Consider the following 27637-nt stretch of genomic DNA (forward strand, 5'->3'; position numbering starts at 1 on the left):
GTCGTCTTTTTTTTTTTTTTTTTTTTTTGGTGCAAAATGGTGGACAGCACCCCCGGACAGAAAAAGCTTCTGCACCAGGGTTGTGAGGGTGGCTGATTATATACTATGGGATTGGGGGAGGTAAGGAAAAAGGTTTCAAAAGGATTTTCATATGTTAAAAAAGACTCACAGGATACCGCAGGCCTTGCCATTGTCACGTTAAGGTTGTTTTTCCCTCTAGCAAGGCATTGACATGAAGATAGCTGGGAACTTCCTGGAGGAGCATTACACTCTGCCTGCTTCAAGTATCTGTCAATGGGCTGCAGATTATAAGGTCATTTAACTGTATCTACATTCCCTTCTGAAAGCTAGGTTATTGATAGAAATGCTTTGTTCTTGTAGATCGCTAAACGTTTGTAAACTGAGGGAGACACCTGTCTTCCAGGATTGTGATCTCTGTAAGTTTCCTGTTTTTCCTTTCTTTAGCTTTAGGGCAGCCAGGAGTGCATGAGGAATGTCATCTGGGGGGTGGTGGGGGGTGTCAGCAGAAGCCGGCATTGTCTTTAGTTCCCTCTGCACTTTTGGGAGGTGCAGAGCCTGTGCAGTGACCAACTTTCATTAAAATGAAGCAAACTATACGGCTTATCATAGAGCTAGAAAGGAGAACTGTGGTTGCGGGGGCGTGGTCTGGGGGAGGGGTGGAGAAGTGAATGGGAGGTTATGGTGTAATGAGTACCGAATTTCAGTGTGGCATAACAGAAAGTTCTGGAGATGGACGGTGGTGATGGCCGCACCACTGTGTGACTGACTGTGCTTCATGCCACTGAAGGGTGTGCGTAAACATGGTTAAAGTACATTTTCCGTTATGCAGAATTTACCACATTACAAAAAAGAGAATGCCCAATATAAAGAGAAGTGAGGACTGCAGAAATGTCTTAGGAGAAAACGTCTGTGTCTGCTTATAGCTATAGTTCTGTCCATTGCCTGTTAGGCAGAATTTCTGTGACTCAAGGAGAGGCAGGCCTGAGGACTTAAATCATTTTTGAGAAGCATTGGTGTTCTTTGTATCTTCCAGTTTGAGTTAAGAATGATTTGCATTGAAATCTAAAGTATTTTTTTTTCTTTATAGCCAATGTTTTTTAGAACAATTACTACATTTTTTGGTTATATACCAGTATTACTAATCATTCTGATGTTGAATGGATGCCAAGTTATTGCATAACTACGAATGAAGGTGAATGATTTAAGAGAAACCATCTTCAATCAGCAGCATTTTGAAATATTTACTGAAACGAAGTTGACTTAAAACATATGATTTGTAGAAAATTACCAGTTACATACCAAGACGTGAGAGCCCATGCTTTTAACCAGTTGCCAGTCATTTAAGTCTGATTGTGTTTGCACAGGCAGGTCTGTGACCTGGGGGGTACTTTAGGGTTTCAGGTACAGAAGTCCAAGCTAGTAAAAGGTTAGATGTTGGACGAGAGCCTGTGTTTTTAGCCATGGACTGGGGTTCAAGCCAGACAGAAGAAAAAAAAAATAGTAAAGAGTTGGAGCCAGGAGTTCACTCTCTGTTCTGACTTTTAGCAGCCTGTGGCTTGGAACTGTTTCTTCGGAGAGGTGCTTCTAGGGTTAGTGTTGCCCCAAAAGCAAGCCGATCTGCAGACATTATCCAGCTGTAAGGGTGCCTTCTGAAAATGTAATTTCTCTAACGCACTCTGTAATTTCTCTAACTCACTGTACCCCCAATTACATAATATCTTCATCAAGGCAGCTCAGTACAAGGCATGTGAAGTTAAGAAATGACACTTTTCTGCAGAGCCCAGGCTCTTTCCGTTGCACCGCACTGCCTCCTGTTCAGAGAAGCATGAAATACGGTACCATTTTCACTCACGATGAAAAGGTTATCTTAACGCTCACTCTATATATACTGGAACACACGACTTCTTTGGCAGTTTCTTTTCCTGAAGCACATTTTTTAGTGGATATAAAAATGGAAATGATACACAGCTTCGAATTTTATCATTCATCAAACATTGAGTGCCTCCTGTGTGCCAGACATCATGCTAAGTTGTAGAAGAGACTTTAGATATAAAATCCCTCTCACTTCAAGAATGTGAGAGCTGGAAGGGCCCTTCCATCTCATTGCATCTCATTTTATATATTAGGAAACTCAGGCTCAAATGTGAGTTCAGGCTCCCTGAGGTTACTCCGGTGACGAGAGGTAGGGCCTAGAATAGAAAACAACTCCCTCTACAGCATATCAGGCTGGGGCCCAGTGGAAACAGGCACCACGGTCAGATTTGAAGAGAGCTTAATAAGGAACTTTCTACAAAGGCATGGTCAGGGTGCAGGGACACCAACAGGGGAGAGTACAGTACTCTAGCGCTTGAGATAGTAGAGAGCCATTGCCACCCATGGCCTGAAAGAATCCAGAAAGGGGGCTGTGGCTTTCAGTTAGAGGGACATGGGCGGCATGGTAGTCTAGCTGGAAGAAAGCTGGGGGCGTGAATACTGTCACTTCATTCTCTTCCCACCCTCTGATTTCCTGTCAGGGCTTCCTATTGGCTGAAACCAACAGAAGCCAAGGCAAGGGACCTCCTGGATATAGTCCATATGGGTCAGACTCCACATCCCAAAAGTGAGGTAAAGAGGGAAGGAGATGGACTTGGGGTGGTAAATGGAAGATGCTTTTTGATCCAGCAACCCACTTCACCTCTGAGTGGAGAAGGAAGAGGTAGGGCAGTGACCAGGAGCATTTAGGGAAAAGTCACTCCTCACGGGAGCCAGGAATGAGAAGCAGCATTCTCACCCTAATATTCCGCGTTGCTTTATGAGATCTTTCTGACCACTGGTTCACAGACGCGGTCGTCAGCAACCTTTTGATCTTGTTCCACAGGGTTGAGTAGAGATTTAAATGGAATCGGATCAAAGCAAGACCAGATCTGGTCTAGGAAAGGACTGGGACTGAGGAAGTTTGGAAAGGGGTCCTGTGGGAGGTGCGAAGTATTGGGTCAGTGCAGCAATGCCAGGCTGAGGAAGAACTTCAAAAGACACTGTGAAAGCATATGGCAGGCAAATGCAACTTGACACCGAACTTTCAAAAGAGCCAGGCAAGGAGGAATTTCTCCCCTCACCCCTTTTAGAAGTAAACAAAAATGGCTCAGGAGAGGTTGCAGGCAGCCCAAAGTCTCACAGGACGTGAAAGAAGTGGACCTCATGTCTCCAGTTGCTGACTCCTATTCTCCTGCTCTGGGCGGGCCGGGGCTCCCATTTTCCACAGACACAAACCAAGGAAGGTTGCCGACCTCTTTGGCTTGTGCCCAGTCCCCACATGTTCTTGAGTTCTGTTTCATGGTGTTCTTTTCAGGCAAAAAGTCCCCATTGTCTAAAACCCTACTCATCAGATTTTCTATTATGTTGCAGGAATCTTAGTACATCTGAGTATTTCCAATTACTCTGCACAGGCCAGAATCCCATGCTATGGAGAACATTGTAGATGTGCAGGCACTTCCCTTGAAGGTACAGTGGGTGGTAGAATATTTTCTTAAGTAGATTTTGTTTCCAATTACATAATTTCTGTGGAGAGTAAGAAGAGACTGGGAACCCAGTAGGAAACCTGATGATGATTCCCGAGCCTTCCTGTTGTGCAAAAAGCTGGGGCTTAGGTACCACAGGATTGGAAGGGCAGGGGTCCACGAGGCAAAACCCAGCTGTGGGTGTTTGCGGCTGCAGGCACAGTGTCCTCTGAGCAGCCCCTGCCCCGTGTGGCTGAGGCAGAGGGGGTGATGCCAGTGTGAAGAGGAGCTGGTCACACTGATGAGGCTGCACTTTGCAAATAGAAGGTGCAACAGAAAGTGTTCTCTCAAAGCTAATTTTAGGCCAGCTGTTGAGTTACCGCAGGCAGAATCATTTGGGCAGGCTTCTGAGGAAAGGATCTGAGGGCCAGAGACACAGTCCTACTAAATATGCCCCACCTTTTATGTCAATCACAGGAAAATGCAATTACTGCCAATTTTCATGTTCTAATTCATTTTACTAGTCCACAGGCTTCTTAGGGTTAAGGCAGCAAAGTGCTCTGTTTATCTGGCTCAGTACCTCAATAATGGTGTGGCCCCTACAGGCCCAAGTTAAGGCTCCTTAATCCTTGCAGTTTGCACCATGAGCTAGTGCTAAGAGAACCTCCTGTCTGCTGCAAGAATGAAAAGAAGGAACGGCCCTAAACTGTAGCCTCCAGTGGGATAGCACCCGTTGGCTTGTGGTCACTAACGGGAATTTTTATAATGGCTTTAGCTCTGGATACAGACATTGCTGTGAACTCAAGGTCGTTTGGCATTTTCACAAGAACCACAGAACGTAAGAGCCATGCCCAGGACCTTTATGACAGTTGAGGAAGACCAGAGAAAGGCAGTGACTTACCCGAGGTCACAAATTATAAATGGTGGGAAAGCTGGTCCTGGAGCCCTGGGAACATGCCAGTTCTTTCCTGAGGCCTCCATGTACAGCTGAGCACTTGTGCCCTGTGCAACATGGTGACCATACACAGAGGCCTGGCCTTTCTTCTGGTGAAGTCTTTTGGCCACATGGCCAAGTGACCTGAGTTTGGTCTTTGTATAAGAGAAGTGGTTGTAGGTAGGACTTGGCTCACTCCTCTTTCATAGTAAGTCTTTTCCAAAACTCATATTGGCCTATGTATCCCCCGGTTCTGGGCTTCAGTAGCACTCTGTGAATCGTGAATAGCATTATTGAAATTCTCTTGACTTGTGGTTCCCTGAGGGCAAAGATTCCTTTTATTTATTTTGTTCGCTTGTTTAGTCCTTTGCAAACAGCAGGTGCTCAATAGGGGCTCCTTTTCTTGTCCTGGGTAATTCAGCTCAGTAAGCACCTATTAGGCATCTGATGTTTGCTTGTTGCTAGCCCATTTTATCAAGGTACAGGAAGTCTCACTATTAACCAAGCTGACTACTTTTTGGCATAAGAATAAGTCTGGATATGGAGTGGCTGAATCCTGAAAAAACAAAAACCAATAACTTAATTTATTGAGTGCCGGGACCTTTCTAAGCACTCGCTACAGCCCCAAGAGGTAAATACTATTATTATCCCAATGTTACAAAGAGAAACAAGGTAAAGGGAAATCTAAGTAAGGTTACATCATGGTTGTTGGGCTGCAGACCTTGACCATGTGATTCTAGAACACGTGCTCCTAATACCGTGCTGTTGTGCCTGGAGTATAATTAAAGAGAAGGTCTGCAAGATTGCATTTCCCATGCAACTTAAGTGCAGTCATTTAAACACCAGAACATCTAATTGTAGCCTAAACTCTATTATATGCTTCTTATCCAAGATGCCTGAGGGTCACCATCCAGAAGATGCCCTCTGGGCTATCGAGGTGTGTAAGGGGCTAAATTCGCCTTTGCTGGATAACTCCAGAATGCTGTCATTTTTATTTTTATTTTATTTTATTTCATTTTTTTAAAGATTTTATTTATTAATTTGACATAGAGAGACAGCCAGCGAGAGAGGGAACACAAGCAGGGGGAGTGGGGAGAGGAAGAAGCAGGCTCATAGCGGAGGAGCCCGATGTGGGGCTCCATCCCAGAACGCTGGGATCACGCCCTGAGCCGAAGGCAGACGCTTAACGAGTGTGCCACCCAGGCGCCCCCAGAATGCTGTCATTTTTAAACACAACGATATTACTATTATTATTATCTTTTTAAATTGCAGAGTAATACACGTTCATTGTATTAAGGTTAGAAAGACAGTAAATATTCAAAGGAAGGCCTCATGGTCGCACGGAAGGGGTTGTTGATGAGGGAATGCTCACGTGGGCTGTTGCAGGTGATCTCTGAGGTTTTGTGTAACACAGGGTTTCCATGCTGGTTCCATTCCCTGAAACACCTGACAGCTCGTCCCCAGCGCTGTCTGGTCTCGCCTGTTTTCTCCATCTAATCACATTACTGCTTTCCCTACAAGGCACGGGGTGATAGCCTCAAGTTCTCTATGGCCTGACTAACTGAATTTCCCAGTGTTATCTTTATTAGGCCCTCAAGACACAATTGTTTTAGGATTAGGAAGGCGTCTTGTGTTCTGAGCCACCTAAGTGTGCGTATGTGTGCGTGTATGTATGTACTCTGTATGCGTATAGATCAGGTCTACTCAGTGCTCCCCGTATACCATCTGCATCAGGTTAATCTGAGATCTGAGATGCTCGTTCAAAATGGAGATTCAAGGTCTTCACCCGAGACCTATTAAATAAGAAAGTCTAAGATTGGAGTCAGGGATCAACATTTTTTCTGGCCAAACCACGTTTTGTTTTTTATTTTTCATGAAGAAATTGTCAGAAGTAGAGAGAATAACGTAATAAACTCCACGTACTCATTACTCAGTTTCAACAACTATTAACCCGTGGTCAGTCTTGTTTCATCTATAATTTGAAACAAATTCCAGATATCATTTGAATGTTTTCATATGCATCTATACAACATAACCACAATATAATTATTGTTTCTGGAAAGTAGTTAACAGTAGTCTCTAATATCATTACATTTCTAGTTTACATTTTCCTTGTCTCAAATGTTTCTTAATTGTATAGTGTTTTGGATGCCAAATCACATAATTAGTTATGTTTCATTCTTCTCTCTGACAAGTGGGATGTTGGGAGCCAAATCTGTAGTCACTTCTGGCGACTCGACAAAACTTCATGCATGTTTCTTGGCTATGTACCTTACCCCTGACCTCAGCTTCATTCTACTTTAATTTTCTTCTCTCCTGATTTCCTCACCTAGTTTATTTTATCTTATTGGGCTGTATATGTATATATGTTTTTTAAAGATTTATTTATTTATTTTAGAGAGAGAGCGAGAGAGCACGTGTGCACACATGAGCAGGGGGAGGGGCAGAGGCAGAAGGAGAGGGAAAATCTCTAGCAGATGCCCCACTGCGCGCGGAGCCCACACGGGGCTGGATCTCACACCCCTGATGGTGACCTGAGCCTCCACAGACCGAGCCACCCAGGCCCCCAGGGCTGCATATATTTTTTAAAGCTGCCTCTAATCCTTTTATTAAAAGGTACGTGGTGTGTGGATGAGCGTATCAGTGACCTCGAGCCACTTGCCTTACTCCATTTTGTATGTCTTTAAGCCAGGTCCTGTCATCTGAGCTTCTGACCACGAGTTTCCTCTTCTTTTTTATGTCCCACTCCATCTCAGGCCCAGTGCTCAGCACCGTTTTTCTGGTTCTGATCTTTTTTGCTTCTCTTTTCAATTGTGATCCCCAGCTTCCGTTCACCCCGAGCACCGACTGGCTCCTCTGTCCTCATTGTCCGTTTGCTCTGGCCAGGAGAGGTCTAGACACAGACATTGAATCTTTAGGTTCCAACATGCTCTCTTTGAAAATTCCAGTCCTCTGGGATGACAAGAGGTTGGGTGGGCAGTTGAAAGAGGAGAGCTTGGGCTAGGAAGGCTGGGGTGGGTATCAAAAACGTTCATCCCTTTCCCTGTTTTGCCCTGAGCTCTGTTTGTTGCCGTAAGAATTAGAGATGGGGCCAGACTGACATGTGAGAGACTAGGACAGGAGTTCCGAATCTCTAGTGCCCAGTGTAGCCTTTACGAGGCTCTCATGGGTCTGAAGCAAACTGGCAGAATAAGGACAGTGTAATGGTTTTATTCATAAAGTTCAATACAATATTTTAAGGGAAGGCCATTTGTTTTTGGTGTTAAAATGCTCTTTCTTGTATGACGTGACAGTGATAGTAAATGAGTTACATTTTAACGTCAGTATTAGCGAAGTGAAAAGCTGATAGCCTATGTCAGTCTCTTGATTTTTTTTTCGTGAATCAAGAAGTGTGAACAAAGATGAGTAGACAAGGATGGGTATCTTTTGTAGGTTTGACTTGGAAGGAAAACTGCTAAGGACTTAGAAGATCATTATTACAATGATTATCAAGATTTTCATTCATTTGTTTCTTATATACCAGGGAGCAGAATTAAATAAGCTGTTTCAGAGATGCTTGGGATTACAGACCCAAGTCCACCAGAATGTACTAAGCCATATATGCTTTCCATACTCTAGTAGCTTGAAAACTCTTTTTTTTCCTTCTCAGTAACACTTGTTCTTTGTAAAAAGTTAATATGGAAGTGAAAGTCCCTTCTAATTTCATCCTCACAGAAATGGCTTGCTGTACCTCTGCATGGTTTTTAATGTAAAAATAAATACTGTTAGCGTGAAAATATCAATATGCACAGGTGTCTATCAATTGTAGACAGTACACCTTGTTTCCCTCATTTTTGGAAGGCAACCTTCAGTCTTGCTGTTAGCTTCTTGCCTCTTTCTACCTCTTAATTTCTGACATCTTTTCTATTAATTTTAAACGGTCAGAGCTGAATTTGCATTCTGTTCTACCATTGTACTTATGTCTTCCATGCTTTGTTTATTGCTTGATTCTAAGGGTTGAAAATCAATAAATGGTGTTCATGTTATGATGAATATATAATTTTATTTAGTACAGAACCAAAAGGTGTACTGTGATTATTTTTCATTTTCCCAAACAGTTTCCCTCCTGGAATTCCTAACTTCTTTCTCTCCCTCACTATTCAAAGACAAATAATGACATCATTAGAAGCTAAACTCTCCATAATGTCGTTTATTTATTTTCAAGTTCTCTTTATCTGAGGAGACCTCCTCCCTTGAGCCCAGTCTTCCTGCTCCAGGCTGGACTGGCCCTTCTCTAGGTGTGCCGCTCACCTCTCACACAGGGACGTCACTGGTCGTCTGAGTGGAGTGTCACTTCCCCGTACTGTCTGTCTTCTTCTCTCCTGTTTTCATCTCCTACATTTATCCTCAAGTAACTTCCCATGATAGGTCCATGGAAAGTGATCTTGCTGATGTTTTTGGCCCTCGTACTGTATTGATAGTATGATTGGGTATAGAATTCTAACTTGAGCACAAGTTTTCCTCAGAATCTGTTTGTAGGCATTATTCCATTATCTCGTGTTTTTTTCTGAGAAGTCTGGTACCAGTGTGGTTCTAATTTCTTTGTGTTCATATTATTTTTGTCTCTCAAGCTTTTGTGATTTTTCCCTAATATATTTTTTTGAAATTTCACAATAATGTGTCTACGGTAGGGTTATTTTATTGTAGGTGCTCAGTGGTCTCCTATAATTTGTCCATCAGTTCTAGGGAATGAATGATTTTTTCCATTGATGGTTTTTACCTTCATTTTCTCTGTCTTCACTTTCTGGAAAAATGTAGATATTAGACCTTCTGAATGGATACTCTATGTTTCGTATCTTTCACTTAACTTTCTTGTGTCTTTGGTCCACTTCAGGTAGATGTTCCTTGACTTTATCCTCTATTACATTTTTTTCCAATATATGTATATTTATTATAAATCACAGTATTACACTGAGAAAAAGGATGGTGTGAAGATAGCTTACTGGGAATGTGATCCTAGAGAGAGGGTATGAGGGACAGAGGGATAGAACAGGAATCAAGGGAAAACAAATGCAAGGATTAGCTTTTGAATTGGCACACAGGCAAGCAACTGTTTCTTGTTCCTCTGCAATCTTCCCAGAAGCCTAGAATGTAAGAATTGTCCCTCCAGGAGACAAAAATCAAAAATTGTCCCTCCAGGAGAAAAAATAAAAAATATTTCTTGACCAGCTTCCATCACTAGTTGGGCCAGGGTGGTCCCAGGGGCAACAGCTCCCTAATATACATCTCTAAATTTTCTGCAGAGTGTCCAACTAGTTGTCAGTAGTCTACTTAGCAACTCCTTTTAGAATGTCCATGGGTATCATCTCCACTTTGTTGCTTATGGTTCCTGAATTTGGAGTTTGCAGTTCTCTAGCCACAAGCTAAGCTTCTTGAGGACAGGAGGAAGTGTGTCTTCTCTTCATTCCTTTCTGCACTTTATACATATTAGTTGGTTAATTCACTGACGTTCAAGAACAGGCCAGGTAGTTCTCAGAGTATATCTCAGACCAGTAGCAGCAGCAGCACCTAGGAACTTGTTAGGGAGACGTACTGAATCAGAAACTCTCTGCCCTCTGTGAAATTTTTTTTTTATTATGTTCAGTTAGCCAGCATACAGTACATCGTTAGTTTTTGATGTAGTTTTCAATGATTCATTAGTTGTGTATAACACCCAGGGCTCATCACATCATGTGCCCTCCTTAATACCCATCACCCGCTTACCCCCTCCCTCTATTAAATTTTTAATTTGTTTCAGCAATCATGTTATTTTACTTCTCAGAACACTATCTAATGGGACGCCTGGGCGGCTCAGTTGGCTAAGCGTCTGACTTCAGCTCAGGTCCTGATCCCAGGATCGAGTCTCACATTGGGCCCTTTGCTCTGCAGGGACCCTGCTTCTCCTTCTGCCTGCCACTCCTCTTGCTTGTACTCTCACTCTCTCTGTCTGGCAAATAAATAAATAAAATCTTTAAAAAAAAAAAAAAGAATACTGTCATATTCTTCGTTCATTTACCTAGTAGTCTACTCTGGTCTTGTGTATCAAAAACCTTCTGGAAACATCCTGTGAATGAAAAATTTGTTTCCTCACTGATTTATCTGTATTCTCTGGGAACCTCTTTTCGGCTTTTATACATTGATCTGGATGCTGTAAGATTTCCTTACATGGCTTGTGATTCTTTGCAGCTTAGTCATATTTAATAATGAGGCAGTGGAAAAGCTAGCGTGATATTTTAACAGGCAAAATTTACTTTAAGGGGATTTAAGGGGGTACGTTTTGCAAGAATTTGGAGGATTTTGCTCTTGGGCACCAATTCTCACTCTAGTTGCCTTGGTTTCTCCCTAGACAGATTGGATCATATTTTGGTAAAGATTTTCAACCCATGCCCATATTTTTTAGCTCCATATCTCAGTCTTCCAGCCGCCATGCTGGAAATGTCTGTGCCCTGGGGCTGAGTTCATAAGTCAGGTTGTCTACCCCCTAGGTGTATTGTCCTCTGCATCCTCTGCTGCCTCTCTGTTCACATATGGTCTTCCAGGAAAGTTTGTTAGTCGGTTATCTTGTGCTGCACTCCTTGTGATTGTCATATTTTTTACTTACGTCCTATCACTTAATGGAAGTCTCAAGAAGGAGAGGATATTAATACATATCAGGTGTACCATTTTGAATCAAAGCCCCCTTAAGTATTTTATGTACATATTTGCACTTGTATTTCTGTATCAATATCAAGTTGAGGTATTGATAATCTCTGCATGCTAACAGTATAGGGCGTTCAATTTGTTTTCACTTCTTCTGCCTCCCAAGTTTTGTTGGAATTGTTGGAATTTAAGTGTGTATAGCATCATTCTTTTGCTCTTCTAAGTTTTTTTTTTAAGTTTTTGTTCTTTTAAGTTTTTTTCCCCTGAGCAGTTACATTAAACTTCATAACCTAATAACCAGCAATTATTTAGATTTAATGCACTTTGTGCTATATTCTTTGCTTATCACTAATTCCTGTGATACACAATATGTAAGTATATATCTTATATAGTATTTCCTTCCTTTCTTTGGTTCTCTATTCTGACATAAACTTTTATTTGTTTGTTTGGAGAATTTCCTTAGGTTTTTTGCAGGAGAAGGTTTTATCCTTAAGAAGGAGAATGGCATATTTTCTGAGTCATCGACTGCTTGAAAATGCCTTTTTTCCCCCTCTCTTGTGATAATGTGGCTAGCTGTAGAATTCTAGGGCTACAGTCTTCTTTTCTTAGAACAGGTGGGATCTCGGGCCTGTCTGATTCTGATCACTACTGGAGCCATACTTCTTAGCTTTAGTCACTATTTTATATGTCTCACTGAGTATAGGAATTCATTTGCTTCTTGCATTAATTTGTTTAATGTCAAGGGCCAATTTATTCTGATGGCTCAGCTTGGTTAACTTCTTTTGGGCTGCTCATTTGTCCCATGACTTTTCTTTGGTTGTCAGTTTATGTGTTCTTCGTGGCCCATCGCAGTTTAGGGGAACCACTACTGTTCATCTGTCCATATCTAGGGTATGTACGCCCAAGCCTTTCATTCATTGGACAATAATATTTGCCATTACAAAACAAGTCTTTGGGCTTGCATGGATCCCTTAGGATCGTAGGTGTATAACTGCAGTATCTGTCCAGTGTAGGGATGTCATGGTGTCTTGGATCTGGTGTTGAGGGATCTTGCTACAGTATGTCATGTCCAATGGCTACATCTAATAGCAGGGAGAAGAGAGTTCTGATGGTCAGTCCTAATGGTAAGGTCTTCTATGCCACATCTTCCCTGGAAGAACGTACTCTATATCAGGTCTGGGGAGAGTTTTCATGCACAGTCACCCCCAAGCAGCAGCACCTCCAGGGATCTGGATCAGAACTGGGTTGCCATTTGTCTCCTTTCATCCCTGAATCACCATCTGGTTATTCTCTTGGCTCTTGGTCAAAGAACTAATTATACTTTCCCATTTTTTAGAAAATTCATCTTTAGAGTAATTATTTTTTGATGTTACTATTTTTTTAGTTTTTGTTATGAAATATGCCATAAATGCCAAAGAATATATATAGTGAATACATATGGTTTCAGGATCAATCATAAAACAAATGGCCATGTACCTACCACCTGACTTAAGAAATAACTTCTCTTCTAAGCAAAACTATTATGTGATTCTGAGCTAATTCTCTGTCTCCCTTTCCTAAGGTCATGAGTCTGAGGTGGGTAGTATCTATGGCCATGGTTACATCACAGCAGTTTTCTAACACTTTGTTCTGAAAAAAGAGAGAAAAGCGTCCAGAGGATACCCTGAGTTGTTGGCAAAATAGAAGCACAGATGATTGCGCTTAGTGGTTGGTGTGTCTGTGTCGGTCACTATTGGTTTCTGCTGGAAGGTATTCCCTGACCCATTGCTAACCCACATGGCACCTTTGTATGAATAAGAAAAAATCATTTTTGCTATTTGCCAGCAATTCTCTGTAATACCAATATGGTTATGAACGTGAGTAGTACCTCCCAGAGTTTGCAGGTCACAACCATAATTCATGGTAAATGTAGCAGGTGGCTACAGGGCTCCTCAGGTGGGTGCCATCAGACATTTACTGAATGCCTACTATGTGCCAGGCATTCTTTTAGTTGTTTGGCATTCAGTGCTGAGATAGACATTCTTGCTCCATGAGAGCAAGAGTTCCATGGGCTCCCCCATGACTGGACTTAAGAGCAAGCTGTGTTTTTGGGTGCATGAGCTGGGAGTCAACTAACAAGCTGGGGTCATTCTTGAGTTGGATCAGGGCCCTGTGGTTACTAGCAAAAGAGGGCCTAGGCTTTAATTTATTTTATTTAACATGTTGTCTATGCCACGTTAACTCTGAGAGGTTATGTTGTACCAAGGTGATGATTCCAGAGTGACCATATGCTCTGGTTTACCCTGGGTACTGGGTGAACTCTCTTGTCCCAAGTGATTTTTTTTTTAAAAGATGTTATTTATTTATTTGACAGAGAGACAGCCAGCAAGAGAGGGAAAACAAGCAGGGGGAGTGGGAGAGGAAGAAGCAGACTCCCAGCGGAGCAGGGAGCCTGATGCGGAGCTCAATCCCAGGACCCTGAGATCACACCCTGAGCCGAAGGCAGACGCTTAACGACTGAGCCACCCAGGCGCCCCCCCCAAAGTGATTATTAATATCACCCCTTCTCTCTCTCCCTCTCTCTCTGTTTTTGTTTGTTTGTTTTGGTTTGGTTTTAAGATTTATTTATTTAGAGAGAGAGAGAGCATGCATGCAAGCACGGGGAATGGGGAAGGGGCAGAGGGAGAATGAGCCCAATGCAGGGCTCGATGCCACGACCCTGAGATCATGACCTGAGCCAAAATCAAAAGTCATATGCTTAACTGACTGAGTCACCCAGGTGCCCCTACCTCTTCTCTTTATTAAAGGTGTCCCAGCTTTGGACAATAAATTTTATGGTCATGTGTATTCGTCAGCTTTTTTGCCATGGTAATAAACACCTTCAGAATGTTGGTGACTTAAAACATGAACTATTTAGGTTTTGCTCATGGATCGGTGGGTCAGCTGCAGCTCTGCCCCAGTCTGGGGTCAGGTTTACGTTGGTTCCTCATTCTGGACTTTGGGCCTGTGCCAAAAGTCTTCCCTTTATAGCACCTAAGCTGGAAGACTGAGCTTTATTTAAGATTTCTTCTCATGGCAGAAGGTGGGAGCCAAGAGTCCCTCTGGTCAGAAGTGGCATGGGCCATATCTTCTCTTATTTTATTGACTAGAGCAAGTCCCATGTGCAAAACTAACATCTAGGGATTGGGAGTGATTCCTCCCTTGGCACAGGGGGCGCTGTGGTGAGGGAGCGCAAGTATTAGGTGAATAACAATATATTTAGCACATTGCATTATTAAATCATACTGCTTTCCAGTGTGCCCCAACCCCAGCCTTTGCCGGTGTCTTGTAGCAGTGTCTGTGTCAGGACAGCGCCCAAGTGATTTACAGGACGCAGGCGAGGAGTTTTGTCTCCTTTTGGATTACAGAATGTACTAAGGGATTTCACTGGGGTGTGGAGCCAGTTTTGTTCTTAGATTTTATTGGACAAGGTGGGAATTGGTGTTTGCTGTGGCAGCCTGATTAACTGGGACAGGGTCTCCTCCTTTCTGTGTCCCAAGCTCTACCACCTGTCCTAGAAGTTTACACTGTAATTTGCCACTCTCCTATGTGAGCCGTCAGAACCCAGGGGAGCCTGGGGCCGGACCATGCCTTCTTCCTACCTCATGTTGGGGCTCCATGAGGCATGAGTTCTGGGGCCCTTTACTTTGGCCCCACTGACCCTCCTTCCTGTCCCCATCCCTGTCCTTGCTGCTCTGCACTTGGGAGTTTTAATTTTTATTGTTTCCTTTGTGTCCCTTCCTTTGCTTCTATTCCATATTCAANTGTTTGCTGTGGCAGCCTGATTAACTGGGACAGGGTCTCCTCCTTTCTGTGTCCCAAGCTCTACCACCTGTCCTAGAAGTTTACACTGTAATTTGCCACTCTCCTATGTGAGCCGTCAGAACCCAGGGGAGCCTGGGGCCGGACCATGCCTTCTTCCTACCTCATGTTGGGGCTCCATGAGGCATGAGTTCTGGGGCCCTTTACTTTGGCCCCACTGACCCTCCTTCCTGTCCCCATCCCTGTCCTTGCTGCTCTGCACTTGGGAGTTTTAATTTTTATTGTTTCCTTAGTGTCCCTTCCTTTGCTTCTATTCCATATTCACTACTAATTGGCTTTTCCTTTAAAACAATTCCAGAAATTCCTCAGTGTTACTGGTTCATGGATGGATTGATGGAACCCATCCTTGTTTTCAATTGTTGGATAGTTTGCTAACCCCCTTGCAGTGGGACTCAAGGAGAGAAAGGTGGCAGATTTGAGCTCACGTACCCATGTGAAACTCCAGTGTTGTCGAGCAGAGATAGAATACTATTTCACCAAAAGGACAAAGATTGATGGGGAGGCAGAGAGGAGATACATTAGATCCGTCACCAGCCCTGGCAGCTGGCATTCTCTCAGGAGCAATTTTTCATGAAGAAACTGCTTTATCATTTCATAAGAATGATCAAGTACCTTCAGAGCCATGTTGAAAAGCACACGGACTGTGGGTGGTCAGCTTGGCTCGGTAGGTAAGTGACTCGCAGTAGGGGCTGACATGCACACCTCAGCAGAAGTACCAGCTGTCTCATGTCATGGATTGTTGGCATGCTGTGGGTAATCGATATGGTGAAAATTAACTTATTCCTAATTATCTCCTTCACAAGAATATGAGTCTAGGAAGAAGGTATGGAATGTGCCTGTCATGTTCCCCCTTGTACTATCTCCAAAACCTAGCACAGTACCTGGCACGTAATGGACATTTCAGAAAACTTTGGCAGAAGCAGTGCAAATATTGATGATGGACAGTAAAGGCAAAACCTGGGAGAATCCTTGGAGCTCCTGAGTGTAATGGAGCACAGTAAGGGCAGGTGGGAGGGTCCTTGAAAGAAAGGGGTTTACAGCCACCACAGTGCCAGGAATGGGTTCCTGCTGATGCCTCAGCCTCCCTGGCTCTACTGTAGCATGGGGCGGAAGCCTGCAGGAGGTTGGACTTTGCTCTGGGAGTTAGGGGCACAGTCACTGCACTGCCATGGAGCCTAGCTAAGGCCACACTGTCCAGGTAACACATGCTGTGGTCGCCTTGCCATATCTACTCACTGTCACCACTTCAGCGCAGGCCTGCTGACCTCGACAGGCCAGCCTCTGCATTTATTTGAATGTGGGATTTTTGGCCACCGGAGCTTACTTTGCTGCTCGTGCTGCCTATGGGAAATGCCCGCTGAGAGCTGCCCTCCAGTCCATGACTGAAGTGACTTGACGTTATAAAGAGCCCAGCTCCTTGCCCCTTGTGTGGGGTGGGGTGACTGAGGTGTGACGCTTGCCCGGGGATGTCCCCTCCATTGTGGTAACTGGCTTGGTAAAGCCCCCTTTGCCGGCTGCCTTCCCCGGACCACTTCTCTACTCCCCTGTGTTTTCTTCACCTTCTAAACAAACCATCTGCCATTGAATACTTGTCTCAGGGTCTGCTATGGAGAAACCCAAACTGTGATGGTCAGCGCTGGGTCCTGGGCACCTGGCCACTGACTGATGGTGGGGGGGCGGCGTTCTTGAGGCTTCAGAGGATTTGAGCTTCATTTTGCTCAGACCCTTAAAAACCAAGATTAAGGAGAAAGCAAGCGCTCTAGTTTCTCTTGTTTTAGAAATTTGTTACTTGAACAGTTTCCAGATTCTGTTACACAGCTCTCTGAGATGACCGCCGAAACTGCCCTGCTCCCAAAGCCTCAGGGGTTTGTATTGCCCTAGGATCTCCATTGACCTGGACGGCGTCCCTGGTCTCCCTGAATATGCTCTGTCTCTTGCTAGAGCAAACTATTCACTGTTTTGAAATATTGCCTGCATGTTACCTCCTCTATGCTGTGTCTGGGTCTCCCTGTCCCTGCGCCAGAATCAGGTGACCCTGCGGCCAGCTCCTGAGGGGTGAAGGGATGAAAGGGTCATTCTGCCCACACTGTGCAATGGATCGGCACAGGCAGAGCAATCACACTGACCTTTGCTCTTTGCTTCTTTGCAGATATCTCGGTGAGCCTGCTGACCCTTGTGGTCACTGCCTGTGGCCTCGCGCTTTTTGGCGTGTCTCTCTTCGTGTCTTGGAAACTCTGCTGGGTTCCGTGGCGAGAACGAGGCCTGCTGTCTGGTAGCAAAGACAATAATCGGGAACCTCTTAACTACACGGACACAGAAACCAACGAGCAGGAGAACAGTGAGGGCTTCCTAGACCCTCCCACCCCCTGCCCTGACTCCTCCATGAAGATCAGCCGTACCTCCCCGGACATTGCCCTCTCGACCCAGGCCGGGGGCCAGGAGAACTGTGCCCATGGCGTCCGTGTGCAGCGCCAAGTCACAGAGCCAACCTCGTCGGCCCGGTCAGTAATGCCCCTTTCCTTTCCGAATGCAAGGCAGGGACCACCTCACTTCCCTCTCTTGCCCGCAGTAGCATGGATGAGCCCCGGAGCCTGTAACCTTTCACACGTCTATTCAGTATCAGGGATGTGAATATGGGAAAACAGGGTGCTTCCCGTGCTCCAGTGAGGTTCCTTACCTCTCCTGAGCTCTCTACGTAGTTTCCACTTAGTCCGTGGTAATGATAGTTACATGGCCAAGACTTACCAGGTCACGTTCTAAGAACTTCCTGTGCATTATTTTACTATAGTGCACAACTTTGTGTGAGATGCAAAAGTTATCATTTTCATTTCACAGAAGAAGAAACTTAAGTCAAAGAGTTTAAGTAAAAAGTCATATGTTGGTGCATACTCGGGGTTTGAACCCTGATTCAACCAACACCGGAGCCTGAGCTCTTAACCCCTCTTCCTGCTGCCCTCCTGTGCTATCGGATTTATGCTCCGTGCTTCTCACCTCACCTAGCTGTCACACACAGGCTGTCCTTGTCGTCTGCAAAGTGGCTGGAGGTCTTTGTCCATCTTCAGCCTTTGCAAGGCCTAGAGTACCCAGGTCTGGGGTCACTTTCTTTCCGTGGGCCGGATGCTGTGTGCTTTAAGCAGCAGAGAAATCATGTAGCGCAGTGATAAAAAGCAAGGGCTCTGGGGTCAGGTGAACTGGCTTTACTTACGTGTGTGACACCGGATACATTGCTTAACCTCCATGTTTCCACTTCCTCTTCCGTGAAAGAGGACTAGTGAGAATAGCAACATACAGGTGGTTTTAAGATTGAAGGAGGAACACGTACACCGTGCTCTTCGCACAGGCTGGGCCTCGTACGCGCTCCAAAGCCTGAGCTGCCATTTTGGTTCCAGTATTGTTTTTGTCCTGATCATTCTCACTGCGACTGGCCTCTCCCGAGACTCAGACGTGGCGCAGACATGGCTTTGAGGTGAAACAGCCAATTCTGAATCACCAGATATAAAGATCCACTTTTAATAGGAGATTTCAGGAAGGGAGATACCAGAAGCAGCTTTTTTAAAATGAGAATATCTGCGCGAGCGATAGCCAGAGGAATCGCGTGTGCTGTCATGCGGAAAGTATGAGCATAGTTTGGGGCATTTTTAAAAAAATCTTTTTTATTTGTTCTCTAGAAACAGAAATAAGATTTTACCCTTTTTTATGTTAATCGAGTTTATCCTAGAGACTCTGCACATTCACATTAAGTGGGATGGAATATGACAGTTTATAATTTAATTTTTCCACAAACCTATTTTAGCATCATTTCCAATTCTGAATCAAAGAGCTAAAGCTAAAATATTCCTCTGTGAGGAAATGGATGGTGGTTTGCCATTTGATTTAGAAGAACTCCTCAGACTTTATCACTAGGATTTCTCTTTAGATATAGACTTAAATATAACTGGAACTCTGTTTGATGCTGTCGTGACGTTCAAGCCGTGGTGCAGGCTCAGAAAAAAATTCCTTCACTATTTTGATAACCAGAGTCATTCAGGTGGAGTCTCCATTAAAATTGTCTCCTATTTGGTTTTACTCTGCCTGTTAATTTTTCTGATCCGTGTCCCATCAGATACAAGGTGATAGTGCTGTGCTTTTATTAGATTATGGATCTGAGGACTCGTCCATAATTCTAATAACTTGATAGCAGTCATAGCACTATAATTATCACAATATTTATTTTAGAAAAATGTTCAAGTGCTCTCCATATCAAGAAATATATTTCATTTAAAAATAAAAACTATGGTAAAAAAATAAAAAAACAAGAACTGGTATCTTCACCACTGATTTGTGGAAATTGGGTAGAAGGAGAAAAAGACAAAAAGGGGAAAGCAAAAGAATTATCCCTATAAGATGAACTTTACATTTAGATTTATTTGAGTTTTGGAGTCATGTAATTATCTTCTCTTACGGCCAAATCAAGGTTAGTAATATCTGACCATAAGAAAACTAAACTCTTTCTGTGGCATTTGACATAATACAGATAATTTGCATTGTTATGCATTTAAAGCATTCTTACCTAAATTAATCCTGACCTAGAGTTATGGGTTATGTCTGGAAAAACAGATCTGTGATTCGTGGTCTCATGGTAATGAGTGATGTATATCGTCTTCTAATATGTTGCAAACACACACAAAACCTTTTTTACTGACAAAAGGGGAGAAATGAATGAAATTTCCTTCATGTTCCAAAACATTTTTAACGTTCTTTTTGAGGTAGCATTTTGATACTGAATTTGGGGAGGGGCTGGGTACTCTGCCCTGAGATGGTTCCCACCAGTCTGCCCTGCTAGTTCATTCTTCTTCTTCTTCTTTTTTTTTTTTTTCCTCATGATGCTCCTTACTTGCTCACTGCTGTCTCTTCCTTTCTTGCTGCTTCCCTCCTGCAGCCGTTGTGACTTGTCCCAAGGGTCCCAGGGCACTCCTTGACCCAGAGCGCATAAAGCTCAGACTGCCTGTTAAGGGCACCCTGGCTGTCCTTGTGTCCGTCGATGTAGCTTCTGTCACAGCACTGACCTGGGAAATTCACCCTCTCCTGGCCTCTTGAGCTTGACTGTGTGCAGCGCGCACCAATGTCTGTGCGACGCCCTAACTGGGCCTTGTTTCAGCTCCTCAGAGTCTTTCTGGTCAGGGTGACTTTCTGTTGTTTTCCCAAGATCAAGCATGTTAACATTCTGTTTCTACTTGGCTCAGTTACTGTTAGAACCCTCCAAAATTCCTGTTCATTCTTTTCAATTTCGATGAAATCCCTTTTATGACATATCCTGGGAATATGGATTTTTTTTCCCCCAGAATGCTTCAATACCAGAACATTTTAAAGATTTCTATTCCAAATTTTAAAAAATCCCTGGGTCATCAAAATAGAAGGAACCTTGACAGGCCATCTAATGCATTTCCTGACTCACATCCCAAGGTGGGACCTAGGTAACACTTTGGTTTTATAAAAATTTCAATTACCACACTACCGTCTTTGTATCAGGCCCGTTAGGGCCTGCATGTTATTGCCACCGTCTCCTTCTGTCATCTCTCTGCCTCAGCACCACTCAGCACTACTCCGGAGGATATGGACTCACTAGGAAGCTTTACCTGGAAAAGCTCGTCATGTTCCAGCTACACTAGACTTTCTCTCAGTGCCTTCAGTACCCCTGCCTTTTCCTGCCTTGAGGCCTTCACGCATGCAGTTCCCTCTGCCTGGAATGCCTTTCCTTTTCCTCTCCAGCTCCTTTGCAGCTTTAATGTCCCACCTAAAGCATCACCTCCTCAGAAAGGCCTCCCCGACCACCCTGAGGGAAGTATGTGCTCTTTCCCTCACCCCTTCCCACTCTTCATTCTCTCACACGCTGCCTTGCTTGCATTTTATCCCAGGATTGAACTCAATGATTATTTGTTTGCTTGTTGCCTGTACCCCCTCTCTAATCTATGAGTTCTGTGAGTTCGGACACCACATCTGCTTTGTTTCTCCCTATATATCTAACACCTATGCGGCCACTGGCACAGAGCAGACTTTTTGCATGAATGACTTACACAATACCTTCATCAGTGTCCAGCCACTTGTCTCATGTTCTGCTGATGAGAATGGCGANTTGTCTCGTGTTCTGCTGATGAGAATGGCGGAAGGCCAGAAGTGAAAACTGAGGAAGGGCCTATATGGGACGAGGCTGGTGGAAGGCCTTTGTCCCAGGTCTTACCTTCATTTAGAGCCTTACACGTAATCTTTTGGCCTTATTTCTGAACTAAGCAATCCCTAGAGTCACAGAAATATTCTGACAGAGTTAAAAGAAGAGGACAATAATTGCATTTTAGATTCGGGTCCCGTTGCTGACCACAATTTCAGTATGTGGTATGCTGGGATTACATATTGGAATTACTCTAGGAGTAGCATGATTCTATTAAGCTGTGTGTGTGTGTGCGTGTGTGTGTGCACGTGTGCGTGTGTGTGTGCACGTGTGTGTGTATGCGTGCGTGTGTGCGTGTGTGTGCGCGTGTGTGTGTGTGTGCGTGTGTGTGTGTGTGTTGAAAACATTGGTTAGATGTAAACATTTAAACACAATTTTTTGAATTATGTCTTAGATATTTCTTCGGGTTTTAATAAACTGACGGCTTCAAAAATGGAAGTTGCTAGACTCTCTCAACTCCTGTGAGATTCCTGAAACTGGATGTAAATGTTCATTTTCTCTACTCAGATTGAATTATTGGAAACCGTTACATCTTTGGCATTTATGTATTTACTCTAGACAGTTGTAGTAAGCATCTGCTGCATGCAAAGTGCCAGATTGTGTGCTGGTAATAAAGAGGTNGTGCAAAGTGCCATATTGTGTGCTGGTAATAAAGAGGTAAAAAAAAAAAATACAGCCCTGACCTCAGAAGGTCCACACCCTCGTTGGGGAAATAGACAAGAAGAGCGGCAGTTACACACATGAAGTGCTCAAATTGTTCTCTAGATTAATAGGGCAGGAGTGTCTCAGATGCTTGGGACAGGGTGAAGACTGGCTATAGGGGCTGATTCAGGCCTGTAATGATGAGGCCCGAGCTCAGTTGAAAGCAATGAGAGTGGAAAGAGGCATGAGTTGTGAGCTACTTTTCAGAAGGTGTTGGTGGACAAAGGCTTCTCTTAGAAATAGGGAATAAAATATTGGAAGTGACACCAAGATTTCAAACTTGTTTAACTTGGGTGGGAGGTGTGGGAGGAAGCAGGTCATGCATCAGAGTTTCCAACTGCACTCGACCACACACCTCCACTGGCCAAGGTGTGGTGCTTATGTCTTTCTTATCTCATTCATTCTGGAAGCCTCTGAATCCTGTGCTGACAAAGATCCCCATTTCCTTCTGCCCTGTACTCAGTTCACTGCATTTGCCCTTGTCTGAGACTTCCTGTTCTGTCTCTGCCTGTGTTTTAGGACAACCCAACTCTCTTCTCTCTATCACCTGGGGAGTTTCCAAGAAGGGAAATGATCCTATCCCCATTGTTTCTAGATTTTTCCCGTCTTGATTTGAACCTAGTAAAGACCCCACGTGGTTCTGAAATCACAGTTTGCTTCTCTCTTTCCTCTCCTTGAACCCTGAAGCTCTGCCAACACTGGTGCCCCAGAACCAGGGAAGGGATAGGCCAAGTTTCACCTCTGAGATGGGGTCACTGGGGTGATGGTGGGTAGAAGAGGGTACACTTGCCTGTAATTGCATGGGAGACCCAGAGGTGGAAGGGATGGTGGGAATGTGAGCATTGGCCCTCTTACAGAGCCTGGGTGGAAGATGTAGGCGTATGTGAGGAGAAAGCTGTGGGGCCAGAAGAGTTAAAGATCCTATCCTGCTGGAGAGCTGGGAGCCAAGATGGAAACTTAATTTCCCTACTGAGGTCTATAGCACCAGCTTGGAGGTTGATAATATGAAGCCAAGTTAAGTAGCCAGGTGTGGTGAGAGTACCATTTCCTCCATGACCATTTCCCAAGCCAGGGGCCTCTCTCTCTGCCTGTGTGGCTCCTTAACGTCTGGTCAGTTCTTATTCTTTTCTGACCTGCTGTGCAGTGTTTGACTATTTTATCACCCACCCCTAGCTAGCCAACTCCTTGCAGGCAGTGACTGGGCTTTGCCTCTCTGTTTCTTCTACCCTACCTGACCCCTTGCTTTTGCACATTCAGATTTGATGAATTCTGGTACTGTCCTCTTTCTTAAAATCCAGTGGAGGTATTTGGCTTTTGGGTCATGGTTCAGGGACCAAGACTTTGTTTGGGGTTTCAAAGTGGGACCCTGGAACTGGTTAATTCAAATTGAGGAAAGGAGGGGAGGAAAAGCTTTTTGCATCTGGGCTCCTGACTCTGCTGACCCGAGGCTGCAACTCAGCGAGGCTCCAATTCCTTCAGGCATTAAAGTGTTTTTGAGTTTGTTGTGGGAAATCTGTAAAGCAGATTTTGTTAATCATCTTTGAAATTAGGCCTTCTCCAGGCTCAATCACCAATCTTCCAACTCAGATCTGGGCCAGCCACATCCAGTCTTTCAGCTCTCTTCCACAACCGGAAAATGTCCTCCACCTGCACTAAGGGAGGATGGGAGGTGGGTGAAGCTGAGGGTCTCAATCCCAGTGTCTGGCTTCTCTAAGACAGTGTCAGCTTGTGACTTATTTACAGAGGACCCTGTCTCTCAGCTTTCCTTTTTGCCCCTGGTCTTTGGAAACCATTCCTTCTCTTTCCTTCAGTGCACATTAAGTCCCGAGAACACCATTACACGTAAACTTTTGGCCTTATTTAAAGTTCCAGACCCTTGCCCTGGGGGCCTCTAGTTTACAATAGTCAGGGGCCACCTCCATTGACCATTTTAGAACCATCTTACCTGGGGTGGCAGGAGCCAGTTCAAAACATTCTGCTGCATATCTTTCCTCTCTCTTGCTTCTTCAGACTTGCTTTCCCTTCCCGCCTCCATGTGAGCAGCCTATGAGAGTGATGGGCTGTTGATTTTCCATTTCGTCTCCTTTGTCTTCTCATCCCGGGGTCAGCCCTTCTTGCTCATGTCTCAGCCCAGAAAGCTGTAGAGGTTACGCAAGGAGGTCGTGAATTACCCTGGTTCCCTGACTGCTCTGGGCTTCTCTAGTCTGCTTGCCCACCCCACCCCCCAACTCCAGTAATCCCTGACTCTCTCCAGAAAGGAAATTGAAAGTGATTGAAAGAGAGCCCCAGGGAGCGAGAACTGTCATGACCTGTTACAGTCTGCTGTCTGCCTTAAGCCACCGCCTTAGAGTGGGATTCCACTGTTTTCCTAGTAGTATGTGTGATTCTGAATGGAGGCAGAAGTGTTGGGAATGAAACTAGTGATGGAAAACGTTTGGGGGGATAATAGTACTCATATCTGTGCTTGATTTTTAAAAGGAATTGCCAGCTCTATTGGAATTTTGAATGGAGGCATCCTGTGCAGTTGGGATCTTGTTTTGGTCTTTGAAGTAAAATGTCTTCCTGATGCCCTCCCCAGGCCACCACCTCGGTCCCCTGGCAATCCATTGTGGTTAGGGGCAGAGCACATGGGACTTATTTCTGCTCAGATTTCCTGTCTAAGAAAATGTACAAGTAAAACTGGAATATGTTCCATTGCTAAGCAGGCAGATTCATTTATGTGTTTTAAATTTAAATTTACGTGGCCTAGTCCTACAGATAGGGTTAAGACAAAATGTTGCTGTGATGAGTCTAAAGCCAGTACTCAGAAAACCCAAAGGTAAGTTGTTACGCACAGAGAGTCTGCTCAGCAATCACCTTGGGAGAAAAGTGGTAGCCGAGGGGCAGGGTCTGGGTCTGGCATTGACATAGGACGAGTGTTCCATCAGACATTGGTCCAAAGAAAGTGCATCTTGTGGGCCTTGGGGAAGCACTTTCAGTATTTAAACAGCATCACTAGACGGTTCTGGAATGGCCTGTTGTAAGTGGGAACTGACCCAAGTGTGGCCCTTGTTTGAATCCAGCGTGGAGAGAAAAATCAGCAGCAGAGGCCAGAACAGCTACCAGCTCCTATGGCCTCTGCATAGGGCTTGCTGCTCCCTGCCAGTCCCTTCTGCCCAGAGATCCCAGTAGAGTGAGACCGGAGCTCCGTTCCAGCACTGCAGAGGGGCAGTGTCTGGACAAGGGAATGGCCGAGCTGTATTAGCACAGGGAGCCGGTTTTAGGTGTTTAACAGCATCCCCTCCTCTCCCCCTGCCCCTGAGAAATCATACGATGCAGAGAAGACTTAGGATGCTGGATTTCTTTGTAAGAAATTAAAATCTGACAACAGAGACTTTGAGACCACAGGGTTTTTGCACATATGGGAATGTATGTGCCCAGGGTGTACCCGCTTGCGGTGGGCTGTGTTGGCTCTGACAGCTGCGCCGGGCAGCTCTGTGATGATGTTCCTGTTGTACCAGGTGGCTGATGGGTGGCCAGGAGCATATTTGAGGATGAAGAGGAGTGTTCAGCATAACAGCATCTATATCACGAGGGAGAATAATTTCAAACGTGTTTGGGGGTCTGTTAATCCCAGTTTACATCTTTGTTTCATAAAGCAGCCTCAAGAAAGGAAAAGAAGACAAATTCAAATGTGTGCTCTGCCTCTCCAAGTATTTCTCAGTTCCTCAGAGACAGCCTGGCTCTTCCCTTTCACCTCTTGGTGGAGAAAGGCTACTTTAATTAGGGTTATTGAGAGATAACAGAAAATACAATACAATGACTCTGAACTCTGGGCTAAAAAAGACACAAATAACATTAAAAACAGCCTTACACATAATGACTACTTCTCTCAATTTATGAAGACTCACACAGATAAGGCAGGTTTCAGAGAGAATTCTGGGGAAATCACTAACCCAAACCAATAAGCTTATAGGGTGAAGAGTCGATTCTGTCAGCAAATATTTAATTTGCTAATGTCAGTATTCAACCGTCTCTGAATCCCTATATACATTTATAGTAGCTGACCTTTAATTTTGATACTCTTAGTGTTTATGACAGGAATAAAACCCCTCCTCCTGATCAGGAATCACCCTGTGATGACAGAAACGCTGTCACGGGGCCGCCATTTGCACCTGTCAGAGCCAGCACAGCCCACTGCAGTAAGACACATCCTGTCACACACATTCTCACGAGAACAAAAACTGTGTTCTTGTGGTGAAATGCTTTGATTTGAACCAGCAAGAACTTACTAATAAAGTTATAAGCCAGTGACAGGAAATTCTGTGTGATTTAGAGGCAAACGCATTCACCCTAAGACAACACGTAANGATTTGAACCAGCAAGAACTTACTAATAAAGTTATAAGCCAGTGACAGGAAATTCTGTGTGATTTAGAGGCATTCACCCTAAGACAACACGTAGCTAACTGTTTCAATTTCAGGATGACGTTATATGTAAAGGTGAACAATTTTATTTTTAAAGCAGTTTGTACAAACCTTTACATTCTGCCAGCCGAATAAGCTTCTTTAATGGCATATTAGTTTGGAAAGTGCATTAAACCTTCAAAGCCCCAAGGTTTCGTATTCGTAGGTTCATTTCCTGATACCAAGCCTCAGTTTTGAGCTTCAAGCCTTGGGGAGCAGCTTACTCACAGTGATGAGCATTTTGAATTTAGGCCAAAAAAAAAAAAAAAAGCCCACAGATCTAAGCTTTTAACAGTGCCTCACAGGCTACCTACATCCCCGGCACAAGTTTGTGAAAGACCCGTGGCTAATGAGGTTGTAACTTTGTTCTCTCTTCTCTTCGCTCAAGGCATAATTCAATCCGAAGACAACTCAACCTGTCCAACCCGGACTTCAACATCCAGCAGCTTCAAAAACAGGAACAGTTGACTGGAATTGGTCGAATTAAACCAGAGCTATATAAGCAGAGGTCATTGGATACTGATGATGGGACAAGGGGTAACAGCAAAGCCTGTGGGAAACTGAATTTCATTTTAAAATATGACTGTGACTTAGAGCAGCTCATAGTGAAAATTCACAAAGCTGTCAATTTGCCTGCCAAGGACTTTTCCGGGACTTCAGATCCTTATGTCAAGATCTATTTGCTTCCCGATCGGAAAACCAAACACCAGACTAAAGTTCACAGAAAGACCCTGAACCCTGTGTTTGATGAAGTGTTTTTGTTTCCAGTTCCCTACAATGACCTTGCGGCCCGGAAGCTTCACTTCTCTGTGTATGACTTCGACAGGTTCTCTCGCCATGACCTCATCGGCCAAGTGGTGGTGGATCACTTCTTAGACTTGGCTGATTTCCCCAGGGAGTGCATCCTTTGGAAGGATATCGAGTATGTCACCAACGTAAGTCCAGCATTTCTTCATTCTGGGGGCGGGTTCTTGGTCCACACACAAACAGATAACTTATACCTTATTTTATTGCGGGGACGAAGTATAAAATTCACGTCAGTGTCTGGGTAGCTATTGTTTCGGAACCTTCTTGCACCTTCCCAGAAACAGGTCTTTAACAATATTCATTTTCAAAGTTCCCAGAATTATTCATGAAAAGAGTATTAAAGCATAACCTTCTCTCTTTTCTGCTTTCTAATTCTTAGCTCTTCCCTAACTGGCAGGAGATACTATCTGCCCTCCTTACCACACTTTCTGTTGAGCTTTCTTAGGTTGTTTGTGCTAAATGGATCCTGGCATCCTATTAACTGTAATCTGCAACTACGAGACCGTTGCCAGACTTTCCGACAGCATTAAGTCCTTGACCATGCTCCCAG

The 27637-nt window shown here is 44.2% G+C and overlaps 1 protein-coding gene across 1 annotated transcript in view; it reads left to right on the forward strand.

Annotated features, from left to right (window-relative positions):
• Positions 1–27637, forward strand: part of SYT9 (synaptotagmin 9) — a 219467-nt gene that overhangs the window by 43439 nt on the left and 148391 nt on the right. The window contains exons 2-3 of the mRNA XM_034667621.1: positions 17078–17429; positions 26669–27316. Of these exons, the coding sequence (XP_034523512.1) occupies positions 17078–17429; positions 26669–27316 (1000 nt within the window). The remainder of the gene's footprint in view (positions 1–17077; positions 17430–26668; positions 27317–27637) is intronic.

The sequence above is a fragment of the Ailuropoda melanoleuca genome, chromosome 8 (assembly GCF_002007445.2).
Source record: "Ailuropoda melanoleuca isolate Jingjing chromosome 8, ASM200744v2, whole genome shotgun sequence".
NCBI classification, from domain to species: Eukaryota; Metazoa; Chordata; class Mammalia; order Carnivora; family Ursidae; genus Ailuropoda; species Ailuropoda melanoleuca.